Raw genomic sequence first — 26,681 nt, 5'->3', positions numbered from 1 at the left:
CAGGATAGCAGCCTTCCAATATCTCAGGGGTTGCCCCAAAGAAGAGGGAGTCAAGCTATTCTCCAAGGCACCTGAGGGCAGGACAAGAAGCAATGGGTGGAAACTAATCAAGGAGAGAAGCAGCTTAGAACTGAGGAGAAATTTCCTGACAGAACAATTAATCAGTGGAAAAGGGAAGGAAGGAAGGAAGGAAGGAAGGAAGGAAGGAAGGAAAGAAGGAAGGAAGGAAGGAAGGGCAATGGGTGGAAACTAATCAAGGTGAGAAGCAACTGAGAACTGAGGAGAAATTTCCTGACAGTCAGAACCATTAATCAGGGGAACAGAAGTTGCCTCCAGAAGTTGTGAATGCCCCAACACTGGAAGCCTTTAAGAAGATGTTGGATAGCCATTTGTCTGAAACGGTATAGGGTTTCCTGCCTAGGCAGGGGGTTGGACTAGAAGACCTCCAAGGTCCCTTCCAACTCTGCTGTTGTATTATAGCAATAGCAATAGCAGTAGACTTATATACCGCTTCATAGGCCTTTCAGGCCTCTCTAAGCGGTTTACAGAGAGTCAGCATATTGCCCCCAACAACAATCCGGGTCCTCATTTCACCCACCTCGGAAAGATGGAAGGCTGAGTCAACCCTGAGCCGGTGAGATTTGAACCGCTGACCTGCTGATCTAGCAGTAGCCTGCAGTGCTGCATTTAACCACTGCGCCACCTTGGCTCTTGTATTGTATTGTACTGTAATTGTATTAATGAAAAGAACTAGGGGAGACATGATAGCAGCCTTCCAGTATCTCAGGGGTTGCTACAACGAAGAAGGAGTCAAGCTATTCTCCAAGGCACCTGAGGGCAGGACAAGAAGCAATGGGTGGAAACTAATCAAGGAGAGAAGCAACTTAGAACTGAGGAGGAATTTCCTGACAGTGAGAACAATTAACCAGTGGGACAGAAGTTGCCTCCAGAAGTTGCTGGTGCTCCCATCACTGGAGGCTTTGAAGAAGAGACCGGATAACCATTTGTCTGGAGTAGCATAGGGTTAGTGGGGGGGGGTCCAACCTTTGGAATTTTTGAGACTTGTGTCTATGGAGATTCTCAGTCATCCAGCTCATGGGTGTCCCAAAGGATGAGTTTCTTGGATGACAAGCGAGACGTCTTCGAAACAACCCCCCCCCCTCAAACTCCAGCTGCCTTTTGAAAGAAGTACCTTTAGTTTTAAAGCTTGTGGACTTCAACTCCCAGAATTCCCCAGCCAGCAGCCTAATCTCCAAAGCCTTCCAAGTCTTCTAGTGCAACCCCCCCCCCTCCTTGAGGAGGAGACCCTGGACCGGGCCTGTCCAGCCTTGGAACTGGTCTAGGACCTCCTGCTCAAGCAGGGGGTTGGACTAGAAGACCTCCAGGGTCCCTTCCCACCCTGTTATTCTGTCACTTCAGGAGATCGACAGCATCTGGATCTCCAGCAGGCTCCTGAACCAGGATGTGCCGTAAGTCTTCTGGGGGGTTTTCTGGGGGGTGGGGGTGGATTTTGAAACAGGCAGCGTTTATGAACAGGGTGGCTCCTAGCCCCACTTTAAGACTGGTGGACTTCAACTCCCAGAATTCCACCGGTCTTAAAAGTGGCCAGGTTTGGGGAACTCTGCTGTAAATAGAAATGACAAATTGGCAAGTGGGAAATTTGGGGGCTTCTGGGCTAAAGACTTCTGTACCAAAACTCCCCAGCCAGCTTTGCCCCGATCGTGGGACGTCAAACTTGGCACAAGGCTTCCTGATCCCAGTGCAGGAGAAAAGGGAAGGTCGGGGGCTTCTGCAGCCCCCCCCCCCCCCCCCCGAGTCGCTTCGGGGCCTCTGCAGTGCAGCCCCTCCTGCATCCAGCCGCCATTCTTCCTGCTTGTGCAAACGTGTGTTTTTGTAGAGCAACATTACGTGGCACGATGGGTCTGTGCGCTATGGGGGGGGGATCCCTCATGGGGGGGGGCTTTCAAGAAAAAGATTGCGCAACCATTCATCCGGGATGGAATGAGGACTCCTGCTTGAGTAGGGGGCTGGACTAGAACAGTGGTCTCCACCCTTGGCCACTTTAAGACCTGTGGACTTCAACTCCCAGAGTTCCTCAGCCAGCTGGCTGAGGAACTCTGGGAGTTGAAGTCCACAGGTCTTAAAGTGGCCAAGGGTGGAGACCACTGGACAAGAAGACCTGTAAAAAAGGAAGAAAGAAAGAAAAAGGGGGGAGAGGGAAAGGAAAGGAGGAGAGGGGGGGGAGGGAGGGCTACGGGGTGAGGAAGGAAGGAATAGAGAGAGATGGGAGGAGGAAGGGAGAAAAGGAAGGATAGAGAGGGGAAGGAAGGGTAGAAAAAAGGGTTAGGGAGGGAGGGAAGGAAGGATGCAAGGAAGGAAGGAAGGAATAGAGAGATGGGAGGAAGGGAGGAAAAAAGGGAAAGGTTATAGAGGGGAAGGAAGGAAGGAATGAACTTTGTTCCTGGAATTCTGGGTTCTCCATTGGTGAGGTTTTGAAGAAGCGTTTGTCCTGGTTGGTATAAGGACTCCTGCTTTAGATGGGTTGGACTAGATGGCCTCTGAGGTCCCTCCCAGCCTTAGCATCCTATGCACGTGAGGCCCTCCACCTCTGACTGTGAGGGTGGGAAGCCGGCCGCCCCTTCCACACACACACACCCCTTGCTTCCCTCCCCTGCAGGCGCTACCTGGCCCTGTGCTTTGGAGAGGTACGCATCCGGCTGGATCTGCAGAAGTCCCCCCACCTGCCGCCCCCCGGCCCCTCGCCCCCCGACCCTGCTGAGGGCCCCCAAGAAGAGGCACTCTCCCTGGGGCCCTCCCTGCTGCAGCTGCTCAGCCAGGTAAGGACCCGGATTGTTGGGGGTGATATGCTGACTCTGTAAACCGCTTAGAGAGGGCTGAAAGCCCTATGAAGCGGTATATAAGTCTACTGCTATTGCTATCTATCTATCTATCTATCTATCTATCTATCTATCTATCTATCTATCTATCTATCTATCTATCTATCTATCATCTATCTATCATCTATCTATCTATTTATCTATCTATCTATATCTATCCCTCCCTCTCTCTATATCTATCTATCTATCTATCTATCTATCTATCTATCTATCTATCTATCTATCTATCTATCTATCTATCTATCTATCTATATCTATCCCTCCCTCTCTCTATATCTATCTATCTATCTATCTATCTATCTATCTATCTATCTATCTATCTATCTATCTATCTATCATCTATCTATCATCTATCTATCTATCTATTTATCTATCTATCTATATCTATCCCTCCCTCTCTCTATATCTATCTATCTATCTATCTATCTATCTATCTATCTATCTATCTATCTATCTATCTATATCTATCCCTCCCTCTCTCTATATCTATCTATCTATCTATCTATCTATCTATCTATCTATCTATCTATCTATCTATCTATCTATTTATCTATTCTATCTATTCTATCTATTCTATCTCCTATCTATCTATCTATCTATCTATCTATCTATCTATCTATCTATCTATCTATCTATCTATTCTATCTATTATCTATATATCTCTCTCCCTCTCTCTATATCTATCTATCTATGTATCTATGTATCTATCTATCTATCTATCTATCTATCTATCTATCTCTATCTCTCCCTCCCTCTCTATCTATCTACCTCTATCTATCTATCTATCTATCTATCTATCTATCTATCTATCTATCTATCTATCTATCTATCTATCTATCTATTCTATCTCTATCTATCTATATCTATCTATCTATATATTCTATCTATATCTATATCTATATTTTTATCTCTATATCTATCTATCTATCATCTATCATCTATCTATCTATCTACGTATTCTATCTATCTATCTATCTATCTATCTATCTATCTATCATCTATCTATCTATCTATCATCTATCTATCTATCTATCTTCTATCATTATCATCTATCATCTATCATCTATCTATCATCTATCTATCTATCTATTCTATCTATCTATCTATCTATCTATCATCTATCTATCTATCATCTATCATCTATCTATTATCTATCTATCTATCATCTATCTATCTATCTATCTATCTATCTATCTATCTATCTATCTATCTATCCTATATCTATCTATCATCTGTCTATCTATCTATCATCTATCTATCTATCTACCTATTCTATCTATCTATCTATCCTATCTATATCTATATATTTTTATATCTCTATATCTATCTATCTATCTATCTATCTATCTATCTATCATCTATCTATCTATCTACCTATTCTATCTATCTATCTATCATCTATCTATCTATCATCTATCTATCTATCTATCTATCTATCATCTATCTATCATCTATCTATCTATCTATCTATCTATCTATCTATCTATCTATCATCTATCATCTATCTATCATCTATCTATCTATCTATTCTATCTCTATCTATCTATCTATCATCTATCTATCTATCTACCTATTCTATCTATATATCATCTATCTATCTATCTATCTATCTATCTATCTATCTATCTATCTATCTATCTATCATCTATCTATCTATCATCTATCTATCTATCTATCTATCTATTCTATCTCTATCTATCTATCTATCTATCATCTATCTATCATCTATCTATATCTGTCTGTCTGTCTTTCTGTCTGTCTGTGTGAAATGAGGACCCGGATTGTTGTTGGGGGCGATATGCTGACTCTGTAAACCGCTTAGAGAGGGCTGAAAGCCCTATGAAGCGCTATATAAGTCTAACTGCTGTTGCTAAGAGGCGGCTCCCTTGGGCTCCGGCTGCCCCCTCGGCCGGTGGTGCTCAGCAGCTCCCTCCTCTCCCTCTCTCTCCCCCCCCCCAGCTCTGCTCCTTCCACCTGGACTCGGTCAACGTGATGGTGCTGCACGTGGCGGCCTCGGAGTCCCTGTGGCACGTCCAGGTGTCCCGCTCCCAGGTCCTGCTGGGCTGTGAGGGCAGGAGGTGAGTCCGGGGTCTCGGACGGCCCACAGCTTTTTCCCCAGCCTCCCCGGGGGACGCATGCGGGGGTGTGATGGATGGAGGGCACCTTCAGGGGCACGTCTGAAGTCCCGGGGAGGCCTCCCTGGGGAAGCCGAGCGCTCCCCCTGCAGGGCCGGTTCTGCTCAGCCCTGAGGGCGACCAGGAGGCTGGGGCCGGGTGCGGGAGTGCCAGGCTGCTGCCCCTCTGACCGCCCCTCCCTTCCCCCCAGGGTGGCCTGCGAGCTGAAGTGCGGCCAGGTGAACAGCAAGGTGCTGAAGAGCAGCCAGCAGGTAAGGCCGGGTGGGAGGGAGGGAGGGGCAGCCGAGACCCCCCAAACCCACCTAGTCCCACCCTGCGCCAGCCCTCCCTGAGCAGGCCGTGCCAAATGAGGCGCCCCAGGTTAAAGTGTTTTGTTTATTTCTTTGTTTTATCTTATTAAAGTTTATGCTGCCCATAAACTTTGGACAGGTAAATTTTTATTATTATTATTTTTATTTGTAAAATTTATATGCCACCCAATCCCGAAGGACTCCGGGCGGCTTACAAAAAAACGGGCAGCAAAGGGAGTTCCTGGGCTGAGAACTGGGGGGGGGGGAGAGTGGTCAGCAGCCCGAAAGTCGTCCCCCCCCGCTCCACCTTTTAATTAGTATTTAGGGTCAACTTTTAACTCTCCTTCCCCCTCTTTTAAATTGTCCATTTAGTTTCTGTTTTTACGCTGGCAAAGGTCCCTTTTTTGGGAGGGAGAAGAGGGGTTTCCAGATGTGATTGATAGGTAGGTGGGTGGGTGGGTGGGTGGGTGGATAGAGATATGGGAGGGGGAGAGAGAGAATTGATAGATGTGAGAACAATAAGCCAGTGGAACCAGTTGCCTCCAGAGGCTGTGATTGCTTCATCGCTGGAGGCTGTTAAGAAGAGACTGGACAGCCCCTTGTCCGAAGGGGGTCTCGGGCAGAGTCTCCGGCCTGTCCAGGGGGTTGGAGAACAGTGGTTCCCAAACCACTGCAGAGCTGGCTGGAGAATTCTGGGAGTTGAAGTCCACAAGTCTTAAAGCTGCCAAGTTTGGGAACCACTAAACTAGAAGACCCCAGGGTTATTCTGTTATTCAGATAGAAGACGAGATATAGATCGACAGATGCCTGGATAGGTAAATATTGTGGATAATAGACAAAGACAGACAGATGTTTGAGAATAATGGATGGATGGAGGACAGATGATGATAGATTGACAGATTATGGATGGGTCGTCGATAGGGAAAGACTTGATATTTGAAAGATGATGGATGGATGATAAGAGACGTGTCATAGGCAGGGATGGAGAGATCAGGGCCCTTCTCACTTGGGGTGGGGTCTTCCTGGAGGATTTTGGCCCAAGGGCCACACCTAAACTGAGCAGGAGGTAGGAGAAGACCAGAGCAAGGGGGGGGGGCTTTGCTGAGGTCAGTTGCAGGGCAATTTGACCCACAAAGGTAAAACACACCCCCCTCTGCCCCCCCCACGAGACTTCAGTGGGGGGAGGGGGCCCTTCTCCACCCGCTGCTTCCTTCTCCGCCCCTCCCTCCCTCTCCCAGGACGACGCCTGCCTGGCCGAGCTCTCCCTGGCCCTCTCCGTCTCGCTGGACGTCAGCCTGGGCAAGCAGCAGCTGGAGAGCGTGGCCCTGGGGTCTGGGGCCTCCAGGCCGAGCTGCACGAGGGGCTCTTCCACAGTGAGCTGCTGCAGCGCATGGGCGGCAGTCCCCGGAGGGGGGCAGGTGAGGACCCCCACCACCCTGGAGGGGGGGGCAATGCAGCAGCACACCTGCCCAAGCGTGGGGTTCTTTTTCCTGCCAGCCCCCTCTGGTCTCTCCCGAGGCAGGGGAGTCGGTGCCCTCTGCTTCTGCGGTGCCCGCTGGGGGGCAGGTGGACAGGAGGTTCAGGGGGGGAGGGGGGCTGCTTTGCCCCAAAGATCTGGGTCCATCGGCTGGTTTTAATGGCCGGCCGTCTGCTTCATGGCCGGCTCCCTTGGGGCCACCTGTGCCGATGCCCAGGGGGGGCTTGGCTGTCTGGCCCCCCCCGCCCTCTGCTTGACTGGGCCTTCCTTCCCCCCTTTCCTGCCCCCCCCCAGATTCCCGAAGGCTTCTGGCCGGCCTGAAGTACGTCCCCTCTCGGCTGAAGGTGGACTTGGAGACCACCAGCCTGGTCCTCTCCATGAACAGCCAGAAGAGGTTAGGGGGCTGGGGAGGGGTCCGCTCTGCAGGCTGCCCCCTCTCCTGTGCCTGCAAGGGGGGCAAGCAACCCCCCCCCCCATTGGCCTTGGCCTGCAGCCAAGAGCAAGAGAGGGGAGGAGAGGAAACTTTGTGGGGGGGAGCTAACCCCCTCCAATTGGGGAAGGCTGCCCGGAGGTGCCGGGACTCAGTTGGAGGCAGCTTCCATCTCGCCCCTCCCCTCCCCCTCCCCCTCCAGGCACCTCACCTGGACCCTCAAGCGGCTGCATTTCGCCCACCAGTGCGATGAGGAGCAGATCCCCTCCGGAGCTTCACCCCCACCTGTGACCTGCCCCAGATGAGCCTTGAACTGGTGCTGGAAGGCAAGTCGGGGAGGGGGTCTCCGCCACCCCATCCCTTCCCGTCTCCCCTGCACACTCCCGGCATAGGTCTCCCTTCCCCCCCAAGTGTGAAAAATGGTCCTAACTTGGGACAGTCAGTAAGTGAACTGTTGTAAGTCGAGGACTTCCTGTGTGAATCCGTTGCCGAGCGTCCGGATTCTGATCACGTGACAACGGGGGATGCTACAATGGTCATAAGTGTGGAAAACGGCCGCAAGTCACTCTTTTTAGTGCCGTTGTAACTTTGAACGGTCACTAAACGAGGTGACTGCCCGTAGTCCCGGGGGGGGGGGGAGAGTGTCCCCGGGCGGAAGGCAGCGGTGGGCAGGGGCTCCTGGGATTCCTGGGCCTCCAGATGGGGGCAGCCCCTCAAATGCCCCCTCTGAGCTCGGCTGGGAAGGGGGAGGAAAGGGCGCCCTGAGGTGATCCCGAGGAAGGGGAGGAGCCAGCGTCACCCGCCATCCTCCTGCCTCCCCCAGACGGGCTGCTGCTGTCGCAAAGCCGCCAACGCATCGTGTGCCTCAACCTGTTGAAGGCCAGCCTGCAGGTGAGCCCCCGTGGGGTCCCTGGGGCCGACCCCTCCCCCCACAGCCGCCCCTCCCCCTGAGCGTCTCCCCCCTCCCCTCCTCCCCCTCACAGGTCATGGCCATCGACATCTCGGTGGCCGTCATGGTCAGCACCTGCCTCGTCCACTACCGGCACCAGGAGTTCTCCCACTGGCTGGGCCTGCTGGCCTCGGCGGAGCAGAGCCCCGGGTGGCCCCTCTCGGCCGGGGGGCCCGGCAGCAGGTGAGTGCTCCCCCCCTCCCCCACGGCCGTTGTCACGCAGGCACGAGGGATGGGGGGGCTCTGGTTGGCACAAGTCCAGGCATTCCTCGACTTACGGCCGCAATGGAGCCTCAAGGCCGTCACTAAGCGAGACATTTGTTCATTGAGCTTCACCCCGTCGGATGACCTTCCTTGCCACTGTTGTTAAGTGAATCTCTGCAGTGGGTAAGGTAGTAACCCGGTTGCTAAGTGAATCCATCTCCCCCATGGACTTTGCTCGTTAGTGACCGTCATAAGTACGAGTAGCTGCCGAGCACCTGAATTTTGATGACGCAGCCGTGGGGAGGCTGCAACGGTCGTAAGTGTGAAAAACGGCCCTAAGTCACTTTTTAATGGTTGTCCTAACTTTGAACGGTCACTAAATGAACTGTCGTAAGTCGAGGACTAACGTTTTGCAGGGCTTTCGCAGGCGAGCGGCTTGGTCTCCTCTGGGCAGCAACCCTGGAAGCCTTCACAGGCCGTCCTCACCTTAACGCTGTTCCGTTTAGTGACCATTCAAAATTACAACAGTCCTGAGAAAAGTGACCTGCGGCCGTTTTTCACACTTACGACCGTTGCAGCCTCCCCACCGTCACCCGGTCAAAATTCAGACGCTTGGCAACTGGCTCACTTTTTATGACGGTCGCACTGTCCCGGATCCCCCCTTTGCTAACCTCCCCACAAGCCGAGCCAATGGGCAGGAAAACCAGATTCACTTAAGAACCGTGTGACAAACTTAAGCACTGCAGGGATTCGCTTAACGACTGTTGTAAAATGGGGCAAAGCACACTTAATAACTGCCTGGCTTAAGAAGAACAATTTCGTTGTTTGTGGTCAAAAGTCGAGGACTGCCAGCTAATGTATTCCCCCCCCCCCCCCCTTTTGAACCCTGATCAACCTTGGCCGAGAAGGCGGGAGGGGGACGGGGGTTCTGGGAAAGCCGGTCAGCCGCTCTGCCTTCCCTGCAGCTCCTGCTGGAAACCGGCTGGACCGGCCAGGTGGTGGGGTCGCAGGGGCTGAAGCCAGTCTGGGCAGTGGGATTTTTCCTCCGTTCTCCCCACCACCACCCAGTAGGGTTGAGGGCAACCAGCCCCCCCAGGACAAGAGTCCCATCCGAGAGACCCATTGAAGGACGGACGCAAGAAGGAGCATAAAATAGATTTTAAAAATCAATTTTTAAATAATTGAACTGTAGACTTGGCCTGTGGTGGGTGGGCTCATCCCACCACCAGCCATTCATTGCTCTCCGTAGTTGAAGCTATGAGAAAGTGTGTGTCTGTGTGTGTGTGTGCAGTGGGGGGGGTTGATCAAGAAAAATGAAATCCCCCCCCCTTGCCCCCCAATTCCCTCCGAAGGAAAGGGCCTTTGGGTGGGAATCTCATTTCTCTTGATCAACCTCCCTAAAGCCACTGACCGGCTGGGTGCAGAATGAGCAAACTCAACAATTCAAATATTTAAAATAATTGTAATCCATATTTAATCTTTCATCCCCTCTGCGTGTGAATCCAAAAGGCCCCGGGGACACCCTAAAACCAGGGGTTCCCAAACTTGGCAACTTTTAAGACTTGTGGACTTCAACTCCCAGAATTCTCCAGCCAGCTCTGCTGGCTGGAGAATTCTGGGAGTTGAAGTCCACAAGTCTTAAAGTTGCCAAGTTTGGGAACCAGTGCCCTAAACCACAGACTCCCCAACCGGGGGGCCCTGGAAGGCCTGTGGACTTCGACTCCCAGAATTCCACAAGTCTTCCAGCGGCCGAGGTTGGAGACTTGACTGAGGAATTCTGGGAGTTGAAGTCCACAAGTAGTTAAAAGTGGCCAAGGTGAGGTTTTAGGGTTAAGCTCCCCCTTGCCAGGATTCGGTTTGGCCATTTGCAGCCTCTGGACGCTGGGCCAGGGCCTCCTGAGGATGTCCAGGAGGACTGACCGGGGTGGGGGTGGGGGGCCGGGGGGAGGCAGTAGATGCTTTCTGCCTTGCTAGGCAGGGGAGCCAAGGAGGTTTCCGTGATCTCGTCACAATCGGGGGCTTCGGGAGAACCTCTTGTGCTGCTTTCATAAGCCAGGAGACCCCTCCAGGGCAAAAAGACCTCCCCCCCACTTTACTGGGCTGTAGAGACTTAAACCCCCCCCCCCAATCCCCTCCTGGTTGCCCCCCCTCAGGATGCCACAGATCCTGGCCACCATCATCCTCAGCGCTTCGGTCTCCAACGTCAACCTCTCGGTCCAGCTGGGAGACACACCGCCGTTCGCCCTGGGCTTCAACTCCATCTCCGTGGGTGAGTGGCCAGAGCCGCCCTCCGCTCCGTCCGGCTGGTTTTCTGCTCTCCCCCTGACCTCCCCAAGCTTCCCGAGGGCCACGTGGAGGACCCCTGCCCTTCCCATGGGAGTACAGCTCTCTTAGGGGTCCTGAGTCCCCTCCCTTCTCCCCCCCCTCCCCGATCCCTTCTCAAGGGTCAGTCTGTCTCAGACCGGCCCGGATTCTGCAGAGGTCAAGAGGGGCAGTGGTGAGATCTAATTTTTTTTGCTACCCGTTCTGTGGGTGTGGCTTGGGGGGGGTCGTCACGTGACTGGGGGATCAAAAGACAGAAAGTAACTTTAACAATGTCCTGCTGGAGAAGGGTTGGACTAGATGATCTCCAGGTACCTTCCAGCCCTAGATTATCCTCTGAAGCCGCTTTTAGTGCCAGGTTTATAGTCCTTCCTTACTCTCCTGTTTCCCTCTCTCCTTCCTTCCTTCCTTCCTTCCTTCCTTCCTTCCTTCCTTCCTTCCTTCCTTCCTTCCTTCCTTCCTTCTTTCTCAGCACCCCCCAGCCCCTGTTTTTGACCTAGCTGGCTTATAAGGGAAGCCTTCTGGGAGCGAAACCCCGTCTCGACCCCCACGTTTCAAGGGAACCTGTAGTAAAAAATAATGCTTAAAAAGTTTTTTAAAAAAAGTTCCGAAAGCTCAGCTGTGTGATTGGCGGAACTTTAAAAACAAAACAAAACACTTTTGTTAGTATTTTTTACTCCTGGCCTGAACTGGTAGCATTTCTCCCCTGCTCCTCCTCTCTACCCCTCCTTCCCCCTGGATGCATTCATCCTTCTGGTTGGAGCACCAGGCTGCAGACTTCCTCCATGCTATTTCCCCCCCCAAAAATTCCTTTTGAGACCCGCGAAGGTCACCGAAGCATTCTGGGAAACAAGAGTTGCTGCCGTTTGCCCCTTCCCTGTTTTAATTAATTCGTTAAATTAAATTTATACACTGCCCACCTCACCATCTTGAGTGACGTTGGATAATCTATAGATCAGTGTTTCTCAACCTTGGCAACTTGGAAGATGACCGGACTTCAACTCCCAGAATTCCCAGCCAGCGAATGCTGGCTGGGGAACTCTGGGAGTTGAAGTCCGGACATCTTCAAGTTGACAAGGTTGAGAAACACTGTCCTAACCACTGCTGGGGAATTCTGGGAGTTGAAGTCGGGACATCTTCAAGTTGCCAAGGTTCAGAAACACTGATCTTATAGTATAAAACCTAAATATAAAAGCGTGAAAAGAATTCAAATGCAGGTTAACAATGGTTAAACGTTACTCATGTTGTATTAAACCTTATTTTCTTTCTGAAATTTATTATCATTTATTATTTATTTATTATCAAAATTTATATGCCGCCCAATCCCGAAGGACTCCGGGCGGAAATCAGAGGTATCCAAACCTGGCCACTGTAAGACTTGTGGCCTTCAACTCCCAGAATCCCCCCCGTCAACAGGCTGGGGAATTCTGGGAGTTATAGTCCACAAATCTTAAAACTGTCCCAAGTTTGGATACCTCTGATTTAAAATAAACGAAGCCCCCCCCCCCCCCCGGCTGACTTTCCGTGGTAGAAATCAGGAGTCTGGCAGCCCCTTTTCACCTAGCATAGGTAGTCCTCAATATACGTCCACATTGGGAGCAAAACATCTGTCGCTAAGTGAGGCAGTTAAGTGAGTTCCACCCAACTTTACAACCTCTTGCTGTGTTCATTAAGCAAGCCACTTAATGGCTGTTAACAGAATTACACATTGTTAAGCGAATTGCATGGTTATTAAGTGAGTCAAACGGTTGTTAAGGGAGTCTGACTTCCCCGATTGACTTTGTTGGAAGCAGGATAGATTTTATTTCAAAGTTTTCATGACCTGCAGACTCCTGATTTTTTTTTCAACGCAGAGCAAAGGTGGGAAAACAATGGGCCTTTTAGGACTTGTGGACTTCAGCTCCCAGAATTCCTGAGCCAGCCATGGCTGAGGAATTCTGGGAGTTGAAGTCCAGCAGTCTTAAAGGGTCCCTCGTTTCCGCACTTCCGCTGCACAGCAACACAACTCTCATCTGGCAAGCTCTGCGGTGATTCCCGTTTGCCCCTTAAGAATTGGGGTGGGGGAAACAAGACACCCACCCCCCACCCATGCCAAGAGCAAGCAGCAAGGAAGAGAGACCCCTTGTGGTGAGATGGGGAGGGGCAAACACATGAATAGAAAACAATAATAGAAATGCCCATTGCCTTCCTCCTGCTTAGATTACCAGCACCTGCGTCCTCAGAGCGTCCACCAGCGGGCCGTGCTGGCCGTTGACCACTTCTGCTGGCGGGTGGGGGCGGACTCGCACATCCAGAGGGCCCCCCACCCCCCGAACATGCATGTCTGGGGAGAAGCTTTCATCCTGGACTCCTTCAACCTGCAGGTGCACCGCGAGACAGGCGGAGGGGCCCAGCTGGGCTACCCCAGTGCGGCTCAAACTGTCTGGAGTGGCGAGGGGGGGAGTGGAAATGGTTCCAGGGTGAGCGCCAGGCCCTCACGGGCACGGCTCCATTGGCACGGGCAGCGGGCACTCCGTGAAGCTCCATTGGCGCGAGTACTCGCCACTCACTCAAAGGGAGCTTGCTTACATGGCCCGGTTCCAAAGGGGATGCAGCCCAATACTGGTCCACGGCCCGGTGATGGGAGCCCCCTGGGTGACCTGGCCTGGGTGATCGATGGGGTGATTGATTCATGTGGCTAATTAACGAGGTGCTGCATGAGCATCTGTATCAAGGGGTCCTCGTCTATTTAGATGATATCCTCATATGTACCAAGACCGTGGAGGAACATGTAACCCTTATACGTCAAGTTCTGCACGCGGGGAGGGGGAGAACCGGGCTTTGACTCTCCGGCCGAGACCCCGGCTGCCCGCCCGCTGCCTCTCGGCCCACCCCAGGGCCTCTCCGGACGTTGTCCCTCTGCTCGCTCTGCAGGGCAGCTACAACCAGCCTCTGGGGACGTCCAGCACCCACGCGGACACCCTCTTCCTGGATTGCACCCTGCGGGGGCTGCAACTGGAGTCCTCGGACGCCTGCGCCGACTGCCTTTCCCGGCTGCTGCTGCTCTTGCGGCCTCAGGAGCCTCTCCCCCCAAGCCCCCCGGAGGAGCTGCCCCCACCCTGGGGGAGGAATTCGGGGTGCTTTGGAAGGTGGACCTGAAGGTGGAGGACGTCAACCTCTTTACGCTGTCCAGCTTGGCAGGTGAGCCTCGGGGAGGGGGCGGCCTTGGGTGTCTGGGAAGAAGAGCCCCTTGGTTGGGGGGGGCAGCTGAGACAGGGACTGGCCCTTCTTGGCCCCAGCTTTCGACCTCCGAACCCAGAAATGATCTTGGGGACACTTAAGGGTGTTCAAGACACGGGTTCAAGGAAATGGATGGATGGGCATTGTGGTTCTTTGGACCAGGAGGTGGACAGTTGTGCCCGGGCCTCACTGAATGTCTGTCTATCTGTCTCTCCCTCCCCCCCTCACTTTTTCTCCCTCCTCCTTTCTCTCTTTCCCTCTCTCTCTTCCCGTCTCCTCTGTTATCCTCTCTCTCTCTCTCCCTCTCCCTCCCTCTCGTCCAGGGGCCACAGAGCTTCGGGTGGACACCTTGACCACGCTGGGCAGTGCCGAGAGCTGCACCATCAGCATCCAGGGGGTGGCGCTGTCCCTGGTCAAGAGCCTGGCGGAGAAGATGCAGCCCTGTTGCAAAGCCCCCGCTATCCCCAGCCCCGTGGCTGGCCTGGCCGCCGTCTGCCTCACCTACCGCAGCAGCATCCGCTCTCTGGAGGTGCCCCTTCCTCCTCCTCCTCCTCCTCACCAGTCGCCTCCCCCAGCCCCAATTGCATGGCAAGGGAACTGGGTTCCCGCCCCATTCAGCCCCCCCAAGACCCCTCGGGAGTTCTGGCCAATGAAAAGCCCAGCTCCGCAGAGCCCAGCCCAAGCTATCCTGGGTTCAGAAGGGGGGGGGCTTTTAGGTCCAAGGCAACCTTGCCCCCTCCCAGGACGCCCAGTTCCAGCCTTGCTTGGCCTAATGGTTCCCAGCCATCCGCACCCTCCTCCCCTTTGTCTCTTAAGAGCAGGCTGGAAAAAAACGGGGGGGGGGGAGTGGGGCTCAGCAGGCAGCCTTGTTTGTGGGGGGGCTCATGGCCCAACATCTCCTCCCCCAGGTGCAATGCGGGGAGAACCTGACGCTGCTCTGGAGCCCAGCCACCCACATGTACCTCTTCGAGCATTTGCTGGCCACCCGCCGCTGCTTCGAGACGCTGCAGAGCTTGCTGTCGCCCCCCAAGCCCCCCTCGGCTGCCCTTCCCCAGCAGGCCCCCGAAGGCCGGCCCCCTGCCCAGGACGGGGCCCCTTCCCCGAGGGCTCGGCCCCCCAGAGGTTGCTGGGGCTGACCCTGGAGCTCAGCTCCCTGAAGGTGACGGCCTTCGTGTCGGAGAGCCGCTACCTGAGCCTGGCGGCCGAGCGGGTTATGCTCAGCCGTCACGGGCCCTCCCTCCACGCCTACTGCCCCGGACTGGTGGCCAGCTTTGACGGCAACAGCATCCTGGTCCTGAAGGAGGTGGAGCTGCAGGCCCAGCCGGAGCTGGAGGAGATGATCCTGCACCGTGGTCCCTTCCCCTCCCTCTGCACGCTGCGCAACCGCGTCTGGGCCCTCTCCTGCGCCGGCGTGGCGGTGGAGTTCCCCTACCAGTACGACTTCTCGGCCACCTTAGACGAGGCGCTGGGCGTGCAGAAGTGGCTGAGGGGGCTCCACGGGGGGAAGGCGGCTGCCGACGGGACCTCCTCCCACCCCTTGCCCCCCGACCTGCTGCTGAAGGTCCAGCACTTCTCCTGGGTCTTCCTGGACGACGTCTTCGAGGTGAAGCTGCGCGACAACTACGAGCTGATGAAGGACGAGAGCAAGGAGAGCGCCAAGCGGCTGCACCTGCTGGATGCCAAGGTGGCCGCCCTGCGCAAGCAGCACGGGGAGCTGCTGCCCGCCCGGAAGATCGAGGAGCTCTACGCCTCCCTGGAGAAGAAGAACATCGAGATCTACCTGCAGCGCTCCCACCGACTCTACGCCAACACGCCCATGCGCAAGGCGCTGATCACCTGGACCATGGGCGGCTTGGAGCTGGTAGCCCTGGCGGACGAGGCCTTCTCCGGGGCCGAGCGGGTGCTGCAGCAGATCCGGCACATGGACGCCGCCAGCCCCTTCCCCCCCGAGGGCCTGGAGCTCCTCACCCACTGGTGCCGCATGATCAAGGGCAGCGTCAAGACCTTCTTCGGTGAGTGCGTGGCGGGACTCCGCGGCCTGCGGGGCCCCCGCCTGTCAACCCCCCCTGGGCCTTCGCGGGTCGAGGAAGTGGGCAATTGGATGTTCTGCTTGTGGCTCATTGGCTGAGCTGCGCATGATCTCTCTGAGCCCCGGAAGTCCTTGACATACAACTGTTCATTTAGCATTTAGGATAGAATTGAGATCAGGCCAAGTGTTAATACCGAGTTGGAAGGGGTCCTTAGAGGTCTTCTAGTCCAACCCCCACTCAAGCAGGGGACCTAATATGATTCCAGATAAATGGCTCCCCAGTCTCTTCTTTAACACCCACAACTCCCAGACCACCCCTAGAGTCCCGCGTCCAGTTTTGGACACCACACCATAAAACAGATGTTGAGGCTCTGGAAAGAGGGCAGAGAAGAGCAACCAGGATGATTAGGGGACTGGAGGATAAAACATACGATGGACGGTTGCAGGAACTGGGCCTGGATAGTCCAGGGAAGAGAAAGACCAGGGGAGACAGGAGAGCATCTTCCAGTATTTGAGGGGCTGCCCCAGAGAGGAAGGGGTTGAAGCTGTTCTCCCCAGCTGACTTGAAGACTTAGTGACCAACTCCCAGGATTCCCTAGGCAGCTCATTTTGCTCTGCTGCCAGGGGAATTCTGGGAGTTGAAGTCCACAAGCTGCCCGGTTGGGAAACCTTCTGTCTGATCCAAATTCGGCCTTGCCTGGTGTGATATGAGAGGCATCCCACCACCCAAAGGGTCTCTTCCCTCTGGATTTGGGGACTCAACCCCTCTTGGATTTGGTGTGATTTTTTTTTTTGACTTTTTTTTATTATTATTTAAAAAAAAAATTTAATTTCAATTTAAAACAAGTACAACATCTTTCTTTACATGCTATAGAAGTGTATCAGTCGGTCACAAATAAACTTTGGTACATCTCCTCCACAGTCAACAAACATAACTCATGTTAACTCAAGCATTTTAACTCAGATATTCATACATATCACCATCGTCATATATCCATTTTTCATTTGACTGTAATTATTATTTAAAAATATTGATAATAATAATGCTCTTAAACAATACATGCCCAGACCAGTGGGGGGAAAAAAAAGAAAAAAAAAAAGAAAAAAAGAAAAAAGCCAAAAAAAACCCAAAAGACAAGGCAGGGGAAAAAAACAAAACAAACACACACACACACACACACAAAAAGAACACAGGTATATATTATATATAAAAAAAGTATATCAGCTGGTTACGACATGTTTTGGTGCATCTCTTCCATTAATTCATATTAATTCAAATATCTTAACTCAAATGTTTACCATATTGACATCATTATACCTCCACTTTTAGTTAACTACAGTTATTTAAACATCCTTCAACCTTAACTATGCCAAGGATTTAATCCATAACCACATGCTGACATTTCATTTACTTGTTTGTAAAATCCTCTATTAACATCAAATCCTCATATCCTATTTTAGCTGAACATCCATAATATTTAATACCAAAAATTCCATCTTCCATGCAGTATAGTTTATTATCATTCTCCCTTCTTTATGTAGTTATATCGTATATCATAACATTTTCCCCATATTAATTAACATTTAACTGTATATATTTTATTTTATTTTTTAATAGTGATAATTATTGTGATTAATAACCTTTGTATATAGTCCAAAAGTATTTCCAACCTTCCTTTCTCATATCCAATTATTATTTATCATATCAACTCCACATTATATACCTTACTATCATTATCAATTATTATTCAGCTATATCTATTACAAATAAGAGTAATTAGATTTAGCTAATTTTAAATTGTATTCTTCCATCTATCAGCCTATGTCTCTCCAATAACAAAACCTTCTCAGTCCTATTGTCATTCGTTGAATAGATTTACCAAATGTTTTTATAAGCAAATCCAAACAGGGATATCTTTGCACCTTTTTGCTCAGAATGTCACTGATGAGATAATGTTGTCCCAGGCTTGTTAAACTTTTCAAATTGACTAATTCTCAAGGGTGGAATTCTCATTTCTCCTACGCTCTGTCTCTTAAAATAGCAATAGCAATAGCAGTAGACTTATATACCGCTTCATAGGCCTTTCAGGCCTCTCTAAGCGGTTTACAGAGAGTCAGCATATTGCCCCCAACAATCTGGGTCCTCATTTTACCCACCTCGGAAGGATGGAAGGCTGAGTCAACCCTGAGCCGGTGAGATTTGAACCGCTGAACTGCTGATCTAGCAGTAGCCTGCAGTGCTGCATTTAACCACTGCGCCACCTTCTTTATAGCTCCCCCTCTTTTCAGCATAGCATTTCTTTCTTCCTCCGAGATAAACCAGATGCCATTTCTCACATTTTTCATTTGTATTTCAGGAACATTCAAACATTCCACGTTCTCACCTTTTCCTTCATATTTTAATGTCAAATAATCCAATTTTTTTTCAAATCTTTGATATGAATCAAACAGCTTTTGAAATGCGGAAAAAAGTATTTGAAACGAGCCCTTGGAAATATAATTCGACGCCATGTTGTGTCGCAGTTAGAGACTCTAAGGTATTTGCAAGTAAAAACACGCTGGGAGCTGTGCGATCTTATCTGATCTTAGACCAACACAGCCAAGCAATAAAAGTGTCAGATCGTGAAGGGCCAATTAGTAGTAGGTTAGTTTTACAACCCACTTAGAAAGAGTCAGGGGGAAATGTTGAAGAATTCCTTAAAGCGTTTAAGAAATAGGGTAACCACCGGCCATAAATCCATTAAAAAAAAAAACCAATTCGCCGCTAGATTCTTCTGTTCTTTGGTTTCAATTAGCTTAAATTTTAGTGTGGACCGTCTCTCTTTGAGTAATAAAATCAGTTTACCAGTTGAATCCACTTACACCATTCTTAGGGGCAACCTGCAGTTTCAGTTAGCATGCAGCTAATCCAGAAAGGAGTTGGCAGGAGGGGTTAATTCCAAGCCCCCCCCCCCCGAGACTTTGCGAACGTCTCTGAGGTCACTGGATCTCCCCTCACCTTTCACTGTCTTCTCCAGGACAGCTGGGGTCCGACAACCCGTCCAAAATTCCTTCGGAATAGGGGAATTTCAGGAATAGCCTGAAACTCCGTCTTCTCACTGCTAAGCCCCGCCTTCTTTCCGATTTGGTGTGATATTGAGCCATGTTTCCGAAGGCACAAGCAGCCCTCGACTTATGACTTGCCCATGACGGTCGCAAGTCGAGACAGTTGTTAACCGAGGTGCCCCACATCCCAATGCCTGCTCTCCATGTTGTGAACTCCCTCCCACCCTGATGGTGTTACCTACTTGAGTCATGAAACGTCTTCAGGAAAACCCCTAAGCTCAGAGAGCCCCAAGGACCCCTCGGTCCCCTCCTCATCTCCTCCTCCCGCCCTTCTTGCTTCCGCAACTGATGAGATTCCCTAGCTGGGTCATGAAACGTCTGCAAGAAGACAGCCAAGGACCCCACGGTCCTTCCGGCTGCACCCTCCCTCCTAGCACTGATGATGTTACATAGTGGGGTCGTGAAACGCCTTCAGCTCAGAAAAACAGCCGAGACCCCCACAGCTGAGCCCTGAGCTAGAGATATTCTAGCCGAGGTGGCGCAGTGGTTAAATGCAGCACTGCAGGCTACTGCTAGATCAGCAGGTCAGCGTTCAAATCTCACCGGCTCAGGGTTGACTCAGCCTTCCATCCTTCCGAGGTGGGTAAAATGAGGACCCAGATTGTTGGGGGCGATATGCTGACTCTCTGTAAACCGCTTAGAGAGGGCTGAAAGCCCTATGAAGCGGTATATAAGTCTACTGCTATTGCTATTGCTATTCCCTCCTAGCAGCCCTTGGAAGAGGAAAGGGGGGAAGGAGACACACACCCCCCGGTACTGTCCCCTCTCTTTTCCTTTCTCAACGTGGCTTCTTTCCTCTGCCCGTCCTCCCATCCCTCCCCCCCACCCCTGCAGTGCGGATCCGGGACTACCCCCGTTATTTATTCGAGATCCGGGACTGGGGACTCTCGGGCCGGCTGGCCGGTGCGGAGACCCCCGGGCAGCCCTGCTCTCGCCGGCGTCAAAAGCTGGAGCTGGGGGCCCCGTGGGGCCCGGTGACGGTGGAGAGGAACATGCCCCCTTGAAGTTCTACCACGACTTCTGCTGTAAGTCCCGCTTGGGGGGGAAGGAGGGAGGGAGGGGGCTGCGCTCCCTTGAATTGTCCCCCCCGTGGAGGGTGGGGGCCAGGACGGGACTCCGAGCCCTTTGGGGGAGGGGGGAGAAAAGCGTCCGATGCCCCTAATCTCCCTCTGCCCCCCCCCCCTCCCCCAGCTGAGGTCTACCAGTTCACCATCGTCTGGGGGCCGTGCTGGGACCCCGCCTGGACCCTGATCGGACAGGCCATCGACCTGCTGACCAAGCCCTCGGAGGACCCCAGCCCGCCCCTCCCCTGGTGGGACAAGAGCCGTCTCCTGCTGCACGGCGACTGGCACATGGACATCGAGCAGGCCGGCCTCCACCAGGTGGCCACGGAGGTGAGGCAGCGGCCGGGGGGGGGGAGACGGGAGGGGGGTCACCCTCAGGGCCCAGAGCCCCCCTCACCCAGCCTCCTCTCCCTCCACAGGACCCCTACAACACCACGGAGAACCTGCACTGGGAGTGGAGCCGCCTGGCCTTCCACTGGCGTCCCGGCCAGTTTGTCTTCAAGGGAGATCTGGACGTCAACGTCCGAACGGCCTCCAAGTGGGTGGAACCCCCAATCTGGGGAAGGGGCTGGCAGGGGCTCCCCGATAAAGGGGGACAAGCAGGATATTTTTTTTCCAATCGATAGAAATTCCAAAGCAATGCTTTTCTAAAGGAATAAATACTTTTTCTAGATAAATAACGGAATACATTTTCTAAACCAACATTATTCTAGGTCAGTGTTTCTCAACCTTGGTGACTTTAAGTCCTGGGGACTTCAACTCCCAGAATCCCCCAGCCAGCGCAACTGCGCTGGCTGGGGGAATTCTGGGAGTTGAAGTCCACAGGACTTAAAGTCGCCAAGGTTGAGAAACACTGTTCTAGGTTAATAAATAAAATTTCTAAATAAGGTGTTCTCCTCGACTTGCGACCAAAATTGAACTTTCATGGCTGAAACAGTTAAATGAGAATGAGTCTTGCCCCGTTTTGTGACCTTTCTTGCCACTTCACTTGTTAAGTGAATCAGTGCAGTTGTTAAATTAAGTCACACGGTCGTTAAGTGGATCCGGCCTCCCCATTGACTTTGCACGTCGGAAGGTCGCAAAAGGGGATCACGTGACCTCGGGACGCTGCGGCCGCCGTAATTGTGAGTCAGCCGTCAAGCATCCAAATGTAAATCACGTGACCATGGAGACGCCGCAATGGTCGTTAAGCGTGAAAAGCGGTCATAAGTCACTTTTTGGGTGCCGTCCTAACTTTGGTCACTAAATGGATGAAGTAATGGACTTTGAACAGTCCACTCAATGAGTTGTTGGAAATCAAGGACTACCAGAATATAAAAAGGAAACACTTTAAGTGAACTTTCTGTGTTAACTTTAGAACAAGGGAGGGAGGATGGAAGGGAGGAAGGAACAAAGGAAGGAAGAAGGGAGGGAGGAAGAGAAAGGAGAAGGAAGGAAAAGAAAGAGAAAGAAAGAAGGAAGGAAGGAGAAGATGGGAGGGAGGGAGGACGGAAGGAAGGAAGAAAGAAGGGAGGGAGGAAGAGAAAGGGGAAGGAAGGAGGGAAGGAAAAGAAGGAAGGAAGGGTGGATGGAGAAGATGGGAGGAAGGGAGGACGGAAGGAAGGAAGGAAGAAGGGAGAGAGGAAGGGGAAGGAAGGAGGGAAGGAAAAGAAAGAAGGAAGGAAGGGTGGAAGGAGAAGAGGGGAGGAAGGAAGGAAGGAAGAAAGGGAGGAAGAGAAAGGGGAAGGAAGGAGGGAGGGAAGGAAAAGAAAGAAGGAAGGAAGGGTGGAAGGAGAAGAGGGGAGGAAGGAAGGAAGGAAGAAAGGGAGGAAGAGAAAGGGGAAGGAAGGAGGGAAGGAAAAGAAAGAAGGAAGGAAGGGTGGAAGGAGAAGAGAGGGGGGAGGGAGGAAGGAAGGAAGGAAGAAGGGAGGGAGGAAGAGAAAGGAGAAGGAAGGAAGGAAAGAAAGAAAGAAAGAAAGAAGGGTGGAAGGAGAAGATGGGAGAGAGGGAGGATGGAAGGAAGGAAGAAAGAAGGGAGGGAGGAAGAGAAAGGGGAAGGAAGAAAGGAAAGAAAGAAGGAAGAAAGGGTGGAAGGAGAAGATGGGAGGGAGGGAGGACGGAAGGAAGGAAGGAAGGAAGAAGGGAGGAAGAGAAAGGGGAAGGAAGGAGGGAAGGAAAGAAAGAAGGAAGGAAGGGTGGAAGTAGAAGATGGGAGGGGAGGGAGGACGGAAGGAAGAAAGGGAGGGAGGAAGAGAAAGGGGAAGGAAGGAGGGAAGGAAAAAGAAAGAAGGAAGGAAGGGTGGAAGGAGAAGAGGGGAGGGAGGAAGGAAGGAAGGAGGAAAGAAGGGAGGAAGAGAAAGGGGAAGGAAGGAGGGAAGGAAAAGAAAGAAGGAAGGAAGGGTGGAAGTAGAAGATGGGAGGGAGGGAGGACGGAAGGGAAGAAGGGAGGGAAGAAGAGAAAGGGGAAGGAAGGAGGGAAGGAAAAGAAAGAAGGGTGGAAGGAGAAGAGGGGAGGGAGGACGGAAGGAAGGAAGGAAGAAGGGAGGGAGGAAGAGAAAGGGGAAGGAAGGAGGGAAGGAAAAGAAGGAAGGAAGGAAGGTGGAAGGAGAAGAGAGGAGGGAGGGAGGATGGAAGGAAGGAACAAAGAAGGGAGGGAGGAAGAGAAAGGGGAAGGAAGGAAGGAAGGGTGGAAGAAGAGAGGAGGGAGGGAGGGGAGGGTCTGACTCCTGCCCCCCTCCCCCTCCTGGCCAGGTACGATGACTGCTGCTTCCTGCACCTGCCCCAGCTGTGTATGACCCTGGACCTGACCTGGCTGTGCCACGGAAACCCCCACGACCACCACAGCGTGGTGCTGCGCTCCCCGGAGTTCCTGCCCGAGGTGCCCGTCGGGCAGCAGTACGACTCCTACCGCGCCTTCCGCTCCGAGAACCTCAACCTGGCCATCCGCATGGACCTCACGCGGCCCAGTGGCGGTGAGCGCGGGAGGAGGGAGGGCGAGGAGGGCCCCCCCCCCGGGGTGAGGGGCTTGGGGAGGGGGAGCCACGCCTGGGGGGCCTTCGTGCTCACAGCCACCAGCCTGGGACGACAGCCGGCCCCATGAGGAGGCCTTGGACCCTCTCGGCTTTTGCCTGGAGAACGTTTCCCTTCTCCCTCGAGAAGCTTCTTCGGTTCTTCAGTTTCCCTCCGTCCTTCCCTCCTTCCTCCCATTCCTCCTCCTTCCTTCTTATTTCCCTCCTATTTCCCTTCCATCACATTTCCCTCCCTCCCTCCTTCCTTCCTTCCTTCCCTTTCCCTCCTTCCCTTCCCTTTCTCTCCTCCTTCCTTTCTCTCTCCTTCACTTCCTCCCTTCTATTTCCTTTTCCTCCGTCTTGTTTTTCTTCCTATTTTCCTTGCAACCTCCCTCCCTCCTTCCTTCCTTTCCATTTCCCTCCCTCCCTTCCATCTTCCCTCCCTCCTTTTCCTGCCTTCTTCTTTCTCCCTCTGAAGAACGGGAGAAGCTTCTTGCGTGGGAAGAGAAACGTTTTCAAGGAAAAGTCCACTTGCCTTTGTGTGTGTGGGGGTGGGGGGGGCGTCCCCTTTGGGAGGAGGCTGGGGGCTCTGCAGGGCCTCCCCACACTGGCCCCCGTCTCCTCCCGCCCGCAGAGGCCTCCCAGCCGCGCATCCTCCTCTACAGCAGCACCCTGCGCTGGATGCAGAACTTCTGGGCCACCTGGACCAGCGTCAGCCGCCCCATCTGCCGCGGGAAGCTCTTCGGGAACCTCCGGCCCAGCAAGAGGAAGCTGGGCCAGCACTACCGGCAGCTCTCCTGCACCGCCCTCTTCCCCAAGCTCCAGGTGGGGCCCCGGGCGGGGAGGGGAGGGGGGGGCCCTCAGGAAGACCCTTCCCTCGAATGACAAGGATCCCTCTCTGGATTTCTGTCCTGCCTTCTTCCCCCCCCTCCCTCTCCCTTCCTTCCTTCCTTCCTTCCTCTCCCCTCCCCTCCTCTCTCTTGCTTCCTTCCTTCCTTCCTTCTTGCTTCCTTCCTCTTCTCTCTCTCCCTCCCCTCCTCTCTCTTCCTTCCTTCCTTCCTCCTCTCTCCCCTCCTCTCTCCTTCCTTCCTCTTCTCTCTCTCCCTCCCCTCCTCTCTCTTCCTTCCTTTCTTCCTTCCTCTCTTTCTCTCCTCCTCTCTCTTGCTTCCTTCCTTCCTTCCTCTCTCTCTCCCCTCCTCTCTCTTCCTTCCTTCTTCCTTCCTCTTCTCTCTCTCCCTCCCCTCCTCTCTCTTCCTTCCTTCCTTCGTTCCTCTCTTTCTCCCCTCCTCTCTCTTGCTTGCTTGCTTCCTTCCTTCCTCTCTCCCCTCCTCTCTCTTCCTTCCTTCCTTCCTTCCTCTTTCTCTCCCCTCTTCTCTCTTCCTTCCTTCCTTCCTCTCTCTCCCTCCTCTCCTCTCTCCTTCCTTCCTTCCTTCCTTCCTCTTCTCTCTCTCCCTCCCCTCCTCTCCCTTCCTTCCTTCCTTCCTTCCTTCCTTCTCTCTCTCTCTCCCCTCCTCTCTCTTCCTTCCTTCCTCTTCTCTCTCTCCCTCCCCTCCTCTCTCTTGCTTCCTTCCTTCCCGTCTGTCTTCTATTTATCTATCTATATTTATCTCTCACCCATCTGGCCTGAGGATCTATCCATCTCTTTCTTTCTTTCTTTCCTTCCTTCCTTTCTTCCTCTTCTCTCTCTCCTTCCCCTCCTCTCTTGCTTCCTTCCTTCCTGCCTGCCTGCCTTCTATTTATCTATCTATATTTATCTCTCACCCATCTGGCCTGAGGATCTATCCATCTTTTCTATCTACCTTTCTTTCTTTCTTTCTTTCTTTCTTTCTTTCTTTCCTTCCTTCCTTCCTTCCTTCCTTCCTTCCTTCCTTCCTTCCTTCCTTCCTTCCTTCCTCTTCTCTCTCTCCTTCCCCTCCTCTCTTGCTTGCTTCCTTCCTTCCCGCCTGCCTTCTATTTATCTATCTATATTTATCTCTCACCCATCTGGCCTGAGGATCTATCTTTCTTTTCTTTCTTTCTTTCTTTCTTTCTTTCTTTCTTTCTTTCTTTCTTTCTTTCTTTCTTTCTTTCTTTCTCTTTCTTTCTTTCTTTCTTTCTTTCTTAAATTTATTTATTTAGAATATTCCTTTATTTATTTTGAATTCTTATTTAAAAATTGTATCATTTAGAAAAATATTTTTTCTATTAAACCATCCTTACCTTAACGTAAATTGTCTTTGTTTGGAAATATTGTCTTTGGAAAATGCATTTAGAGGATTTTTACGGCAGCGCTAACACTCCCCCCCCCCCCCCCCGAGGGCAAAGCCCACGAAGTCTTGCCGGAGGCTGCCCTTCACCTGGGGGGCCTCCTCCTCTTCTCTCCCCACTTCCCAGATCCATTACTGGGCCTCCTTCGCCCAGCAGCGTGGCATCCAGCTGGAGTGCGGCCAGGGACACATCTTCACCCGCGGCACGCAGCGTCTGATTCCTCAGGGTGAGCAAAGGGGGCCGAGTGCGGATCCCGAGGGCCTGGCAGCCCCCCCCCCGGCCCCTCCCGATCCCTGACCCTCTCCCCTCCCTGCAGCCGGCACGGTGATGCGCCGCCTGATCTCCGAGTGGAGCATCGTGCAGATGGTGAGCGACCTCAGCCTGGTCAACGTCCACCTGATGGCCTCCCCCTGCGAGGAGAACGCGGACCATCGCTTGGACTCCCTGGTCAAGAAGACGCACCTGCTCAGCCTCTCCTCCCTCACCTACCAGCGCCACAGCCTCCGCACGGCCGAGGAGGTAGCGTTTCCCCCCCTCCCCTTCCACACACACAGCACACACCCCCGGGCAAAAGAGGGAGAGGCAGGTCGTGTGAACAACTGAAGTCACACAACCGGCCGCAACAAGCCGTGGCTTGGAAACCTCCGTTCGTGCAACGGTGAAGTAGGCGGCTTTGGGCACCGCAGGCCGCAAATTGGTGGCCCCTCACAGAATCCGTGGGGAATCCAAATTGGGATATCGGGTCAACCTTGACTTAAGACCCCAATTGAGCCCAACATGTCTCTTACTAAGTCAGATGGTTGTTAAGTACCAGATTTTTCTGACTATAAGACGCACCAAGATTTTGCAGAGGTCAGTAAGAAAAAAGGCCCCCGGGAGCCATTTGCAGGGCTGGGGATGGCAAAAACGGCCCCATTGTTTACAAAAAAACGGCCCATCTTTTTGCCTGTTTTTGGGAGGGCATAAACGGCTGCATTCGGTGTATAAGACGCACCAACATTTCTCTTGGGGGGGTGCGTCTTATACTCTGAAAAATACAGTTTTGCCCTATTTTACAAGCTTTTTAAGGGAATCGTTGCAGTTGTTAAGCAATAGGTGCAGAGGTGGCCTAGAGGTGGAGCTCCCCCCTCACAATCAGGAGGCTGTGAGTTCGATCCTAGGCAGAGGCCGATATTTCTCTCTCGGGGCACAAGGAGAACGTATCTGCCGAACGAAACTCTGCATCGGTGACAGGGAAGGGCATCCGGCCAGGAAACCCTCAGCTCCATTCAGCTGCCAATCAGGCTCCAATCCCCACAAGGGATTATGGGGGTCATTTAAAGAAGA

The 26,681-nt window shown here is 52.5% G+C and overlaps 1 protein-coding gene across 1 annotated transcript in view; it reads left to right on the top strand.

Annotated features, from left to right (window-relative positions):
- Positions 1-26,681, top strand: part of BLTP2 (bridge-like lipid transfer protein family member 2) — a 60,007-nt gene that overhangs the window by 4,410 nt on the left and 28,916 nt on the right. The window contains 26 exon segments of the mRNA XM_087702915.1: positions 1,420-1,469; positions 2,678-2,837; positions 4,857-4,975; positions 5,223-5,283; positions 6,561-6,654; positions 6,657-6,749; positions 7,070-7,193; positions 7,432-7,487; positions 7,490-7,555; positions 8,053-8,120; positions 8,213-8,361; positions 10,536-10,651; positions 12,904-13,067; positions 13,618-13,801; positions 13,804-13,884; positions 14,247-14,452; positions 14,832-15,020; positions 15,023-15,935; positions 19,892-20,050; positions 20,053-20,082; positions 20,249-20,451; positions 20,541-20,659; positions 22,852-23,072; positions 23,743-23,933; positions 25,482-25,581; positions 25,672-25,874. Of these exon segments, the coding sequence (XP_087559041.1) occupies positions 1,420-1,469; positions 2,678-2,837; positions 4,857-4,975; positions 5,223-5,283; positions 6,561-6,654; positions 6,657-6,749; positions 7,070-7,193; positions 7,432-7,487; positions 7,490-7,555; positions 8,053-8,120; positions 8,213-8,361; positions 10,536-10,651; positions 12,904-13,067; positions 13,618-13,801; positions 13,804-13,884; positions 14,247-14,452; positions 14,832-15,020; positions 15,023-15,935; positions 19,892-20,050; positions 20,053-20,082; positions 20,249-20,451; positions 20,541-20,659; positions 22,852-23,072; positions 23,743-23,933; positions 25,482-25,581; positions 25,672-25,874 (4,119 nt within the window).

Source organism: Thamnophis sirtalis, unplaced genomic scaffold, assembly GCF_051295495.1.
Source record: "Thamnophis sirtalis isolate CommonGarterSnake01/CBP01778 unplaced genomic scaffold, rThaSir2_p1.2 scaffold_17, whole genome shotgun sequence".
In the NCBI taxonomy this organism is placed as follows: domain Eukaryota; kingdom Metazoa; phylum Chordata; class Lepidosauria; order Squamata; family Natricidae; genus Thamnophis; species Thamnophis sirtalis.
This window is presented reverse-complemented; position numbering and strand designations above follow the sequence as displayed.